Source organism: Anopheles coustani, chromosome X, assembly GCF_943734705.1.
Source record: "Anopheles coustani chromosome X, idAnoCousDA_361_x.2, whole genome shotgun sequence".
NCBI classification, from domain to species: Eukaryota; Metazoa; Arthropoda; class Insecta; order Diptera; family Culicidae; genus Anopheles; species Anopheles coustani.
This window is the reverse complement of record NC_071290.1, coordinates 10,512,853-10,526,853: the sequence shown is the minus strand read 5'-3', so window position 1 is coordinate 10,526,853 and position 14,001 is coordinate 10,512,853. Positions and strand designations below refer to the sequence as shown.

General features: G+C 41.1%; 4 protein-coding genes across 4 annotated transcripts; 3 read left to right on the top strand and 1 right to left on the bottom strand.

Annotated features, from left to right (window-relative positions):
• Nucleotides 1-942: 942 nt before the first annotated feature.
• LOC131269549 (calpain-D) lies at nucleotides 943-7,044 on the top strand. Its single transcript, XM_058271969.1, has 12 exons — nucleotides 943-1,161; nucleotides 1,414-2,084; nucleotides 2,381-2,555; nucleotides 2,633-2,745; nucleotides 2,819-2,980; nucleotides 3,136-4,650; nucleotides 4,957-5,065; nucleotides 5,156-5,311; nucleotides 5,386-5,497; nucleotides 5,569-5,835; nucleotides 5,919-6,065; nucleotides 6,142-7,044. Exons 1-12 carry the CDS (start codon nucleotides 965-967, stop codon nucleotides 6,313-6,315), a joined length of 3,798 nt encoding a protein of 1,265 aa, XP_058127952.1. The 5' UTR covers nucleotides 943-964; the 3' UTR covers nucleotides 6,316-7,044.
• Nucleotides 7,045-7,401: 357 nt separating this feature from the next.
• On the bottom strand, nucleotides 7,402-9,157 carry LOC131269638 (caspase-like). The gene is made up of 3 exons (XM_058272103.1): nucleotides 8,847-9,157; nucleotides 8,355-8,608; nucleotides 7,402-8,118 (listed from the first exon to the last, which is right to left on the bottom strand). Exons 1-3 carry the CDS (start codon nucleotides 8,963-8,965, stop codon nucleotides 7,562-7,564), a joined length of 930 nt encoding a protein of 309 aa, XP_058128086.1. The 5' UTR covers nucleotides 8,966-9,157; the 3' UTR covers nucleotides 7,402-7,561.
• A 401-nt stretch (nucleotides 9,158-9,558) lies between these two features.
• LOC131269631 (dnaJ homolog subfamily C member 25 homolog) lies at nucleotides 9,559-10,716 on the top strand. The gene has a single exon (XM_058272091.1). It carries the CDS (start codon nucleotides 9,559-9,561, stop codon nucleotides 10,570-10,572), a length of 1,014 nt encoding a protein of 337 aa, XP_058128074.1. The 3' UTR covers nucleotides 10,573-10,716.
• A 700-nt stretch (nucleotides 10,717-11,416) lies between these two features.
• LOC131268894 (uncharacterized) lies at nucleotides 11,417-13,941 on the top strand. The gene is made up of 4 exons (XM_058271189.1): nucleotides 11,417-11,625; nucleotides 12,193-12,315; nucleotides 12,388-12,698; nucleotides 12,760-13,941. The coding sequence occupies exons 1-4, from the start codon at nucleotides 11,591-11,593 to the stop codon at nucleotides 13,524-13,526; spliced, it is 1,236 nt and encodes a 411-aa protein (XP_058127172.1). The 5' UTR covers nucleotides 11,417-11,590; the 3' UTR covers nucleotides 13,527-13,941.
• The last annotated feature ends 60 nt before the right edge of the window (nucleotides 13,942-14,001 follow it).

Here is a 14,001-nt window from a genome sequence, read left to right as displayed (position 1 = left end):
GCCTCAGAGTTAAACAATCCAAATGCAAGTTTTCTGTAAAAATGTATCACTGCTGCAGGATACCTTCCACCAGTGTCAGCGTAATTGGTACCCGAATGAGCCCGAATCTATTATTGACGAGCGCGACATTCGACGCCCGAGTCTATACACAAAAAAATGTAGGCATTTGCACTTTTTCCAGTAACGCACTCGTGGGCTATGTTTATTAGCGGGCTGTTAACCATCGTACGCACTAACCTTTTTTTTCCACATTGCAAATGATAATATCAAACGATGTTCATTGATTTGCTAACCCACAAATGCGATGATGCCAAGCACCCAACGCGCTGAGTGCGAACGCAGTTTTGACAGATAGCTCCAATTCAACTTATACATCCGACAATTTATATTACCTGTCTGAGGTGCATAATATTTCAAGTTTCGAGAAAGCTGTCACGAGAAAGCGATGTATGCTATCAAGATTTGTGGAATATTGAGGAACTAAGGCGCTTAATTACAGTGATAAAGAGTCAAATATCGTGGAAAGTATGTAAATATGAACATACATTCGTTTGTTGAGTACGTGATGAAAGATCGAAATCAAACTCAACAAAATAAAGCCCATTAATACGATTTCGGCGAAAATATGTGAGTTTGTTTATCTAGCTCACTGAAAGTAACTTTTGTAGTTTGTTTTCGATATGTTCTTTCATAATTCTACCGGTTTATGAAGATCTTGAAAAAAGTTGTTCCTCATAGTTGGTGTGGTTTATATGGCTATTGTCAAAATCACACAAACGCCATTCGCCTCACCATTAACCTCCTAAATATCAGATACCTTGACTGTGATGGATGGTTTGACAGCTGGGATTTTCTCCAGAAGCTATGAATCGATACCGTGCATGAAACAAAACAGGTTTTGCGTTGATAGTAATTGCAGTTACGTTAAATTAATGTGTAAAATTAGAATATAAAATGTGTCAAAATGGGTACAATTGCATCGGTACTTCAGTGGTATTGCATTCAGTGTAATTACTTGAATCCAACCGAAAGCGTACGATGCCTTAGGTGTCGAGTGTTTCGCAAAGTAAATAACGTCGATATTATTAACCATCAAATTCTCTCAACCAACGACAACATTCCCGTTTCGTCGTCATGCGTTCGAATGAAAGATGTGAATAGGTAAGGAAAAGCTACTACAGACACTTTTTTTAAAGATAGTTTTATCGGTTTAGTTGATAAAACTATACGCTCCACAGTAGAAGATGTTTGTAAAGTAGAGCACACTTTTTTTTAAAAAGGGTTTGTCATTTTAATTTGTTTTCATTTCCTTCTATACTGTAGTAGACAATAAACTTTTCTCTTCGTGATGAAACCAACACTTTGGCAAACTGTAAAGAAATATACATAGTTGCTATTTTTTTAATATTTCAGAAAACTAGTTTCAAACGATTGTCTGTTCCGAGTAAAAGACAGTCTAGCGCTTGCACACAAAAATATCAATAGAAAAAAAATCGAACGATCCTTCGTTCACTCGCTCCCAGAACGCTGTTGCTGGAATCGTAAGCGGCACCATTCCCAGCCGAGCATCAATCGCAAATGGAATTGCCACCGGTGCCGTGCTTACAATCGTAGCGTGTCCTGGCACTGCATTAATTGTGAAGCTCTAAGTGTTATAGCCCCGGTATACAAGGAAACGATAAAAAAATCTTTGACGCACGTTATTTGCAGAAACGAGCACCACGGCGCAAACTGTGGCCACGAGAAGTACATTCCCTTTGCCTCGGTCAGCATTAAAGCTTATCGCAGCATGGACCATGTCGGATCGGCACGGTGTAGTTTTTGTATCTACAATCAATTCAGCTTCGAAAGCGATACGACGCAGAAGTGCTGCTGTTGCGGAGAATCTCAATTATCGCACTGTATGAAAGCAAATTATGTTAACCTCGAACGCGAACGCGGTACGTTTAGCGGTACCACGACGATCACCAAGCGCACAGGCGGATTGATTGTGGTCCCTTCGACTACACCACAGCTCATTGATAATTCTACAACAAATGTGAGGCTCAAGGCTAATACTAAAACGAAAATGGCCATTCAATCAGGTGGGTTGAATATATTATTCATCAACAGAAACGAATATTGATAGAACTGGACTATGTGTATTGACAAGAACTATTTTCGGTTATACCACTTGTTTGTTTATCAGCTTTTATAAATTTAAAATTAAATCAATCTATTGTACTATATTGTACCATATTCTATCAATATATTACACTCCCATTTACCAAAGTTTGATCTATGTCAATGTGTTCTGATGGTTGTTCAACATTAAACAAATAAGAAGTAGATAATAACGAGTAATTTTAAAAGCAAGGATTGTTTTTTACTTCATTGACAGCGCCGGAACCGATTTATGCAGTTATCAACAAAGAAGCTAAACGAAAAACCAAGCTAGCGAGTGATGCTGTAAATAACAATTCAACTGCCAGTAACATCACTCAACCTTTCACATCGAAGGACGCAGTACGCAGTGAAGATATAAACAATTCAGCAATAATAAGGTGCAAAAACGGGTGAGTTTTAATAGTTTGGTGTTTTCGAAAGTAAATAATTTAATATTACCGTGCATGTTATTGTTTGCTCATACAAGGAAACCGGAAGATATCGAGGAAACTGGCATCAGCAATGCTGGCAATGAGAAGGTAGCTGCTAAATGTAAATACAACAAACAGCTTTCCAACTATAAATATAATTTAGATAAAGGTAATATTCGAATGATTTGAACTTGAATAACATTGTGTAACACTGTCGTGTTTTTCCACAAAATCTCCATCAGCAGCTAATTTCGATGGAGATAGTCGTGATATCTTTACGGTGATGGATGAATATAGTACGCATCAGAATTCCACCATTCGGGAACTAGATAATATACCTGCAATCGTTAAAGTTCCAATAGCAAGTTTTGAGCAAGATTTGGACGATGAGTGGTGTACGAAACGTATGTATAGTGATATGTCATGTGCGATGAAATTGCCATCAGCAGTTTGTTGTTTTAAATATTCAATACAACCAGAGTGATTGTAATCGTAAGAAATAAGATAATTGAGACATCGATAACATTCCCAATCCGTATCTTATTTCTTCTGTTTTCAGCATCTCAACTTACGGACGAGCAGGAATGGACTTGCAGGAAGTGCACGCTTGTCAATTCCAGCGGGTCACTCGCCTGTATTGCATGTGGAGGATCGAAACTGCGCAGCATTTGCAATGTGGAAGAAATGACGCTGAAAAAGGGCGAGTTCTGGACTTGCGTTAAATGCACCCTGAAGAATTCGATTGTGCAACATGACTGCAGTGCTTGTAAATCGGCTCGACCGATTCTGAAAGCTGCTAACGGGCAAGTGAACGAGTCGTTGGCCACCAATCGCCTGATACTGGGGCAGTGCGATGGACCATCCAACAGCAGTCGGTCCAGTTCCGCACCGCATCCGCTCGCCTCGTCAATCGACTCTGGTGCTATTCCAAAGCAAATGCCTGTGGCTGGTGGAAACGGCGGTGGAGGGATTATGATCAGTGGTAATGTGGCTAGCACTTCCGGTGGTTCGGCGGTTGTCGTCGCGCTTAAGCCTACGTCGGTGATGCAAGTGTCTATACCCAAGCGAACGTGGCAATGTCCAGCCTGTACGTTCGAGAACTCGCTTGCGTGTGTGGTTTGCGATATCTGCTCGAGTCACCGGCACATTGATACCGGTGGGTTCATGTGGCATCAGCAGCAGCAGAAGCAGAAGAACAGTCGACTGGAGGAAAATCAGCGCCAGCTTGATGACTTGGAGGCGCTGAACCGTTGGAAGAGCATCATTGAGTACTGCGTTGAAAATGGGCAGGCTTTTGTGGACGACTCGTTTCCACCGGCTACCAAAAGCCTCTATTACCAGCCAGCGTCTAACAACGAGATTAATCCGGTCGCGCAATGGCGTCGACCGCATGACATATTTTGCGAGGGTGGACACCAGGCTACACCGCCCTGGGCCGTGTTTCGCACGCCATTACCTTCCGACATCTGCCAAGGGGTGTTAGGTAACTGCTGGTTGTTAAGCGCGTTGGCCGTGCTGGCCGAACGCGAGGATCTCGTGAAGGAGGTGCTGTTGACAAAGGAAATCTGCCCTCAGGGCGCTTACCAGGTGAAACTGTGCAAAGACGGTCGCTGGACGACGGTGCTCGTAGACGACTTGTTGCCGTGCGACAAGCGTGGCCACCTGGTGTACTCACAGGCGAAGAGAAAACAGCTTTGGGTGCCACTGATCGAAAAAGCGGTGGCTAAAATTCACGGCTGCTACGAAGCGCTGGTGTCCGGCCGTGCAATTGAAGGGCTAGCCACCTTGACCGGGGCACCTTGTGAGAGTATCCCGTTGCAGGCCAGTTCGCTGCCGATACCGAGCGAGGATGATTTAGACCGCGATCTGATTTGGGCACAGCTGCTCAGTTCCAGGTTAGTGAAGTTTCTAATGGGAGCCAGTTGTGGCGGCGGTAATATGAAGGTCGATGAAGACGAATACCAGCGAAAGGGACTACGGCCACGGCACGCCTACTCCGTGCTGGACGTCCGGGACATTAAAGGACACAGACTGTTGAAACTACGCAATCCCTGGGGACACTTTTCTTGGCAAGGTACATAAACATACATCATTTCTGCACCAAACTAAAATCACAGCACTGGTAGTATATATTTTTGATATAGATAGTAAGTTTAATTAGATATGTTAACTTTGTTAATTTTTCTTTAGTATGTTGCTCGTTGTTACAGTCATAACGGGTGTACTTGACATGATAAAATTTGTTTTTTGGTAGGGTTTGGAAATTAGCGCACTACAATTATTTAAATATGTTATTAGTTTCAACGGGTTCAATTTTCAACATTAAATTAGGCAATACATCTTGAGTATTTTCTAACTTGCCCTACGTATACATCTACAGGGGATTGGTCAGATGATTCCGAGCTGTGGACAGATGAACTCAGAGATAGTCTGATGCCTCATGGCGGATCCGAAGGTGTATTTTGGATTTCTTTTGAGGACGTCCTCAGGTAAGCTTAGTAAAATTATCGATATCGTGCAGGTTTTTGGGGGTGCCCATGTAATAATTCTATTCCCATTTTGACTCTGTTGTTTTCTAGATACTTTGATTGCATTGATATATGCAAGGTTCGTTCAGAATGGAACGAAGTACGTCTGTTTGGTACACTGCAACCCCTAAGAGCTTTATCGTGTGTGTTAATAACGGTACTCGAACCGACTGAGGCAGAATTCACTCTATTCCAAGAAGGGCAAAGGTAATTGGTGGAAAGCGGGTTGTTATATTTGAATAATTCATATGGTAATTTTCCCATATCTTTTCAACGTGCAGAAATTCCGAAAAATCTCAACGATCCCAACTTGATCTCTGCGTTGTGTTGTTTCGCACAAGAAATCCGGCTAATCCGGAAGTAGGCCGTCTTGTGGAACACAGCAAAAGACAGGTATACGTGCATAGATTCTATATGCATGAGCATCAGAGTATCGGCACACTCCTAACGCTCGTTTTTTACAGGTTCGCGGTTTCGTTGGCTGTCATAAGATGTTGGAAACAGACTTGTATATGCTGGTTTGCCTCGCCTTCAACCATTGGCACACGGGAATTGATGATTTCATGCAATATCCACAATGCGTGTTGGCCATTCATAGCTCTAAGCGCCTACTAGTCGAACAGATTACGCCGCCTCCGTTCCTTCTGGCAGATGCCATCATTAGCCTGACACTGGCCAAAGGACAACGGCATGAAGGACGTGAGGGCATGACTGCATACTATCTTACTAAGGTAATTGAGTGACCGCAGTCCGGTTTGTGATCCTTTTAATTGAAATGCTTAATCACATTCGACTCTTATCTATCTATCAACAGGGTTGGGCAGGATTAGTTGTGATGGTAGAGAATAGACATGAAAATAAGTGGATTCACGTAAAGTGCGACTGTCAAGAGAGTTACAATGTGGTGTCAACCCGAGGCGAATTGAAAACTGTCGATTCCGTGCCGCCCCTACAGCGTCAGGTAATTGTATTTTGTATGATGTTACAAAGGAAACATATATTGTCGCTAACATCCGATTAATCGTTACCGGTTACAGGTCATTATCGTTCTAACACAATTAGAAGGTAGCGGAGGATTCAGTATAGCCCACCGTCTAACGCATCGGTTGGCGAACTCGGGTGGATTGCATGACTGGGGACCGCCGTCTTCCACACACTATCCTCCAATCGAAAACGTATCCGAGCTTCACTCGCCACGAATGATAACCTAGAAAAGGCACCGAGAAAGAAGAAATGAGTGGGAGCAAAGCAAGGGCAATAGTATGGGACAGAAAACTCAAATATTCATTGATCAACATTGATAAATAAAAACTTAATAGCCATACAAGCTTTAAATAAGGTACATATGATACCAACAAAGAACTAAAATGTTGAATTGTGCACACATTTGGTTTTGAGTTGTGTACTTCAATGTCTTCTTTAATTTTCTTTAACTGGTTTTTTCTTGGTCAAAACCTGGGACGGTCGACGAACTAATTCTTTTTATTTTAAAACTTGATTTGGTTCGATTACAAATACTGTATTCTACAACCCTACCAATTAGAATCAAAACCATCGAGCTGCTACATAAAAATGACTGTCGATTTAATTGTATGTTCATAACAGTGATCGTTACGGTATGGTCTAGCAAACTGGTCACACGACGACAAATATCCTTGACTCCTTTACATCGTCTGTATTTTAACTTTTTACTTTTATTAGTATCACAAGGAAAATTTTTACAGTGTTATTATTTCGGTAGTATTATTCATTGCCAGGTTTATTTTGTTTTAGAAATATACCTACCCTTTATAGCTGTTAACTATCTGTTTAGTTTAGTTGTTTAGATATTATTACTCTATCCCATTGAATCCCTAAGCTCATCAACGTCTGGTTCCAGTTTTTAGTTCAAACGATTTCGGATATATTCTCAACTACAATCGTACTGGAGTTACCGACAAAGCGACACAAAACAAGTAGAAATCAATACAAAATAAATCGATTTGTTGTGTTGCCTGCCAATAAAACTGAACGCCCTCTTTTCGAACAAAGCATTGCTTTTGACTTTTTGCGCTTCAACTTTGTATGCACTTTTATTTATGCACTAAACTACAAAATCACAGCACATATATCGCACTGGCAAGTAAAAAAGGAAGTAAAAAAGAGTTACAGAGTTAAAAGTATAGAAAGTTTAAAAGTTGTTCTTTATTCGCATTATCCTGGAATCATGAGTATCGCCCATGAATGGGGCTAATATATTGGGGCTCTTCTCTTCTTCAAATTATTTTATAGTGTGGAATGCTCCATAAGAAAACATATTTACGATTAAAAAAATTTATGTATGAGTGACCCTAAAAATTAGATTTACTTTTTCCGCGTGTAAACTTAAATGTACGTAAATCAATAACTGTGGCCTTGGATATCTTAACCATCCTTGACTGATGATCAGCAAGTGAAGTCTCTCCGGATCAGTTCTTATCAAAATGCTTTTTTCTCCTCGAATCGTAGCAAACGGGTCAACATGGTCGTGATGCACGGTATCTGTTTTTGCTGGTGCATCATCGGGATATCCGGCGTGTTTGATTCGAAATCGTATGCGACACGTTGGGCGACAAACGTCAATAGTGTGAGGATATCGTACTTTCGGCCATGCGAATTGAGTTCTTGGCAAAGCGATTGCATGAACCAAGAGCCCTTCTGGGTGTTGCGCCACGAGTAGAAGCCCGGAATAGTCGAGTACGCGATAAGGAAATCCGCATGCGTCGGTATCTTGAATGTCATGGACGAGGAGCTATCCGTTTCTGTTCGATCCTTGGGAGACAACAGCATACCCCCGTCAAGCTGGTCGCCCTGGCACGCCTGTATGAAGAACAGCTTGGGCTTCCCGGCCAAAGACGGACAGTGGTTTGCCGTGAAATAAGACCATATGACATCAAGTTTGTACTGGCAATCCTTGGCATACAGGTAGCCCAGCTCCCCGTGGGACAAAATTGTTATGAGAATGCAGTCCGCATCGCTGTGGTCCATCTGGGAGGCTAGATGTAGTGGAGAGAATGTATGATGAAATGTGTTAGAGGACGTTTACCTTTTTACAACATATAATGCAACATTCGCTGCAATTGGGCATTCATCGTAAAAGGTAAAGCACAACAACCGAATGAGGCGCTTCCGAGAAATCATGTATGCCTTTGTTTGGTAAAGGCTTTGATTTCTGCGCAGCTGTTGGAGTTATGCGTCTCGTTAACCTTCAATTGCCTTATGGATAACTTACCTCGCTCGATTTCCTTCTGTAGGTCGCGAAGCTTTAGGTCCTTGTATACGTGCACGTCGAAGTCTAATCCCTTTAATGTTGCAGTCAGATTTTCGCAGTCTACGTTTGTTCCTGCTCGCATCTTCAGCTGCGGCACATCGAAGTTTTCATGATTGAAAATCAAAGCCAGCCCACGACGTTTATGTTTCATATTGTAGTCGGCAGCATAACGGTCAACGGGCATTCGTGCACAAAGCCGTGGATCGAACGGTTCGCTAAAAAAAACAGAAAGGCGAATTGATGGTTTTAGCATGGATATGGTTTACGATATAAGCATAGTTGTAATTGTTTGGTAAGTGGGAAAAGGAAGGTTTGCAGCTTCACTACCCCAAGGGTAATGTAAGGATGAATGTTTTGTTTGGGCCATCGTAGATGGAGAATGAAAAGCTGACATATAGCGCGAAGCCAAAAAACAGATGTTTTCCATAACATGCTGAGTTCGCCAATACTTACTGCGCTTTGCGCGTCCCCAGCGCATCGCCGACATCACCAGGTCGTTCCATAACACTTTCACGATCAACAAGTTCTTTGTCAACATTCTTTATGATATCAACCACATCCGGAATACTCATGTTGAAAAATGAATACACACACAAACTGCAGACAAAATCAACCAAAAAATATGCGGGATAAGTGTGATAGAAGCACTGAGAATAAGTACGATTACAAAATTTGAAATCAACGCCTCACACGGCTTGGTTTACTTTTCCCTAAAGGAACAACAATTGTTTCCAACAGCGTCGCTGATTCAGTATTGAGCATAAAACAAAACTGTACCTGAGGCAAAAGCAATGGAAGCATTGGAAAGAGACAGCCTTACATCGCTGCCGCTGATAATCTGACGCCCCAAGGGCTGCGGTGTTTACATTTATTGGGCTTATATAGCACCCTTTTCCATAAACCCAGGGGTGTAGCCTCTTGAGCCATGAAATATTGATGATATATAACGAGCTAAATGTTGGAAATTTTCGTTATAGTCGTGTTAGAGCATTTCCTTGCAAATTGTCGACCTCGATATGGGCACCTGTATTGTTTTACCAAATGAAATTGTTGAAAAAAAGAGAAACAAGTGGTGTTGTATCTAATAACCTCGGTGCAGCTGATATGCAGCAAAGCTGTCTGTCAATATTGACAGCGGCCTACCATACACCAAGTGTAGATCAGGATGACGACGGCAGTACACCGTTCTCGTTGGATTATATTCATTTTAGGATTATGTACTATTCAGAGCAATGGACATTACCTAGATCAGTTTTATTGCGGCCAGGATAACTGCTACGAGCTGCTGGGAGTGACGCGGGAAAGTACCAAGCAAGAAATTGCCAAAAACTATCGCCAGCTAGCACGGAAGTACCACCCGGATGTACATCATGGAGTTGAGCAGAAGCAGGTTGCCGAGGAATTGTTTAAGAAAATAGCCACGGCGTACGAAGTGCTGAAGGATGAAGAATCCCGCAACGACTACAACTACATGCTGGACAACCCGCAGGAGTACTACTCGCATTTCTACCGATATTATCGTAGGAAAACAAAGATCGACGTGAGGCTGGTGGTTGTGGTGACTATCAGCATCATTTCCTGCATACAATACATATCCCGGTGGCAACGGTACGACACGGCAATCAAATACTTCATGTCTCTACCGAAGTATCGTAACAAAGCTCTGGAAATGATAAACCAATCGCAAAGTAACGGCTCTACCAGCGGTGGAAAACGCATTAAACTGTCTAAGGCTGAGCAAAAGAAGGAGCACGACGAGCAAATTCGCAAGGTGATCGAAAACAACATGGACATTCAAGGAGCTTACGCAAAGCCAGAAATTAAGGACATTCTGTGGATACAACTGTTTCTCCTACCATACACTATCGGTCGCTATTGCTGTTGGGCGGGGCGATGGATCTGGAAGTTCACCATTCTAAAGCAGCCCTACGGCCGTGAAGAGCAGTTATACATCATTAGGAGGAACATGAAGCTGACTTCGGTACAATTTGATGCAATCGAAACGGAAACTGTGGACATGTTTTTGAAACAGGAGCTATGGATAACATCCAACTTTGAGCGATGGAAAACTGAGCAGGAAAATGAAAAGAAAAAACAGATGGCAGACAATCCCCGTTACAAAGCTTATCGTAGATATATGAAGAACCATGGGCCAGGGCGACTGACTTTTGAGGAATGATGAATTATTAATCCGTTTTTCACTTGTTCTGTTTGGACAAGTCGTGAACTTATTTATTGAGTTAGCGCGCAAACGTGTTGAAGGAGAAATAAAGTGTGAATTATTTTCTTTCCGGGAGATCGAACTCTTTCGAGTAACATTCAATCGAAAATCATGTATAAAGAATCATTATGGGACTAAATATCACGAAATCGGTTAAAATCGGTAGAAAGGTAACTCATCCCATCTGTGGTGACTTATACAAGTGTTTTTGAATTTACGTTCAAAGAATACAACTCCAGAGAAAAATGACCCTAATTCATATGCAAGCGACTAGTTTTGTAAAAATTAGGTCACACGTTTGTCGCATGAAAGTGAAATCATTTCGTGCGGTTCCTTGGCTGTATCAAATTAAAAATAGGTATACTGGAGACCTGAATATTTGAATGTAATGCATATTTTTCGTATGCTTTTGAAAGCCCCTACTAACTCTTGAAGTAGGTTTAGTAAATTTTGTAATACCTTGGATTTATTCATTTGCAGGATAGAACTTACGACAAAATTCGTTTGAGTCAAAGCAATACAGATGCGGGCATGATGGTTTTACGCATCTAATACCACGCTTCAAAATCATAAAAGCCATATGACCTCTACCAAAAGTAATCAAATAATAAAATTCTCATAACATAGTTTAATTTGAAACAACAAGTAAAATTGAATTAAACGATCCTGAAACAGTTCAGTTGCTCATTTAAACGCGTTTATGTACAACTTGGTTTCTTTATTTATCGTACGACCTACGGTGTCAGCAAGGATGTCAGTGCTCATGTGTCAGTTCGCCAAATGTCCCAAGATTTGCGGAAGATTAACTTTTGTTATGATGTTGACGACTGTAGGAAATTGGACGGCGTAGTGTTGACATCGAAATTCATTACTTGCTTAGCAGCGTTGAGGAGAGTGAGATTCTGAGCATCCATTATTTGCTGCAGTTTGCTGCTTGTAGTCGCCTACTAGTTCTACAAGGTCCTGTTGTAGCCAAATGCATTCGAACGTGGTTCCATACACAATCCGCAGGTAAATAAGGGTATCCTCACTTGTTATGAAAACTAACATTAGTGTGACAAACGCTCGTATTGCGTGGTTACTTAATCGTCTATAAGCAGCGCGTTTAATTCACCTGAAGATACCGTAGAACAAGTTGTCTAAGGTTCTTTTAACCATAAATTGAAGTGATTGCATTTCAGTGCGAGTTTCCGTTCGGCACATTGTCGAAAAGGGCCCTGCAATGTGGCCTCAAATTTCGGAACAGGTAATGCGAACATGCATACGACTGGCGGTGTAGTTATTTTTAAGTAAAAGGCAAATTTTCACACCACAAACACACCTCGACGGAATGACCCACCGTAATTAGAACATGCGTTCGAAAACAAAGACATAAATGTTGATTCATGCAGCCCCTTTCAAATAATAATGCGTAAAAAGTTTGTTTGAATCGTTTTTTTAGGCCAAGTTTTCACGTTTTTTTCTTTCGATTTTGGATACAAATAAATCCTAATTTACACCGGAATTATAACAAAGGGGATAGGGTTATTTTAAAACAATGTTGATTAATATTATGTACAATTATTCTTTTCGTTTCAGTATGGAAATCATACGACAAAAACTATCCAATTTGTCCGATACTATTCGAGATGGGTTGCTGTTGTGCAAAGCTGTAGGCTACTACGCATCATTACTACTATTTACTTTGGGTTTTACGCTGTGGTACGTTGTTTTTTCAACAAAACAATTCGTCAAATTAATGACATTGATTTGCTACATTTCTATGGTTTACAGGTTTGATTTTCGTCCCTTTGGCATGATTTGTGCTGCATATCTTGGAATATTTTGGTGCTGTCATTGTGCCACCCTCCAGTTACAGAAATCGGCGCGGCTTGATCAAGAAATTGCTAAACTAGAAGAAAAGCTTGCGAATCTGCGCGCTAGCAGTCCCATCAAGTTGTGCATATGGCTCACTTGTGTCGCATTTACCATCATCGCTTCGTTCCACTTTCTTCCATGGTGGTTTATACTAGCAACTGTGTTGGCGGTAGCATTTTTCATCAAATGGAAGTACGAGATAAAAATTGTAATGAATCATGAATCAGGTAAGACCCAGATTGGTATTATTGTCTTAAAAATCGTACCTATATCAAAGTTTGTTTTTAGGTACAAACCAAGAAACTCAGCTGGAGCTGGATGTAAAAGATTTTCTACCGGAAATAAATGAAATCAACCAAAGTTTGTTGAAAGAGGTTGACGAGCAGTGCGACGACGTTCTCGCTGGCACAATCGGTGCTCCAGATGGTAGAAAAGTAAAAAATGCAGCCGAGCAGGACGAGGAGATGTACTTAAACATGCTGATACCAGAAGCTACCAGCAACGATTTCGAATCGGCTGAACACAGTGGATCAAGCAGTGATGAAATGTTTTGTCCAGAGAGGGTCGGCAAAAGTTCATCGTTAGAAAGAAGTACCAAAACCAAGGTACCGGATGTTGGAAGTACGGTACGCGAGAAACACATTGAGTTTAAAGTAAGCCATTTCAACGCCAATAGTTCGTCCGATTCCGATGACAACATATCGCGTGGGCTATGCTTCAGCAATGACGACGATAATGCAGATGGTGACACCAGGCAAAACGATGCCCGCTATGACATTTTGAGTGCTAGTAGTTTGGCAGGGAATGTTCTTGTAAAGAACGCCTACAAACACATAGTAGACGCCGCTGCGTACCAACTACATCAAACGAAACTACAGCAGGAAGGCGCAGTTTCAAGCTTTGAACCTCAAAATCTTACACTTGCTTCCATCGGCAACACTATACGATCGATGCGGTTGTCCACTTTTGCGGTGCAAAAAAATGACGATTCAACCGACGAAGATGTAGATAGTGATTTTGAAATTTTGAATTCAGAAGAGTTGAACAATTTGTGAGCAGGCCTTTAGTGTCAATATTTGGAGCATTATCAGTCATTATTTCAGTTCCGTTTGGTGTTCTTTTGTCAGGCAGGAGTTGGTAACATTTTTGAACACTATTGAAACCTTATATTATTATATTTCTCTTGTTTTAGATTCTACATGTGCTCATGCGGTTTGTCATATAATAATTATTTTTAACAACATGCAATCGAATATTGACTAGGGCAATTGTTTGGGCATAACGTAGCGATCGTAATTTCCTTAGGCATAGTAAAAGTTAATAACGAACATAAGTGACGTAGCAAAGTTGTTTTAAAAACAATTGTTCATAAAATTACGCATATAAGTAATTGGAAGAGCAAACAAAATGTGTCTTTGCGTTGGGAGCATTGCGTCTAAGAAGCAAATCAAGAATTATGTTAAATATTTATCTGCCAAATTAATTTTATTTCATTGCAAACGGATTCTCAAAATACCACATGTTTTTTTC

Bases quoted from the DNA above. Each gene is read 5' to 3' on its own strand.
- LOC131269549 (XM_058271969.1), top strand. From the start codon at position 965: ATGGGTACAATTGCATCGGTACTTCAGTGGTATTGCATTCAGTGTAAT. The intron at 2,981-3,135 runs GTATGTATAGTG...TTCTGTTTTCAG, and splicing joins CGATGAGTGGTGTACGAAAC to CATCTCAACTTACGGACGAG. The intron at 5,498-5,568 runs GTATACGTGCAT...CGTTTTTTACAG, and splicing joins TGGAACACAGCAAAAGACAG to GTTCGCGGTTTCGTTGGCTG.
- LOC131269638 (XM_058272103.1), bottom strand. From the start codon at position 8,965: ATGAGTATTCCGGATGTGGTTGATATCATAAAGAATGTTGACAAAGAA. The intron at 8,609-8,846 runs GTAAGTATTGGC...TGTTTTTTTTAG, and splicing joins CTGGGGACGCGCAAAGCGCA to CGAACCGTTCGATCCACGGC. The intron at 8,119-8,354 runs GTAAGTTATCCA...CACTACATCTAG, and splicing joins ACAGAAGGAAATCGAGCGAG to CCTCCCAGATGGACCACAGC.
- LOC131269631 (XM_058272091.1), top strand. From the start codon at position 9,559: ATGACGACGGCAGTACACCGTTCTCGTTGGATTATATTCATTTTAGGA.
- LOC131268894 (XM_058271189.1), top strand. From the start codon at position 11,591: ATGCATTCGAACGTGGTTCCATACACAATCCGCAG. The intron at 11,626-12,192 runs GTAAATAAGGGT...TTTTCGTTTCAG, and splicing joins GTTCCATACACAATCCGCAG to TATGGAAATCATACGACAAA. The intron at 12,699-12,759 runs GTAAGACCCAGA...GTTTGTTTTTAG, and splicing joins TGTAATGAATCATGAATCAG to GTACAAACCAAGAAACTCAG.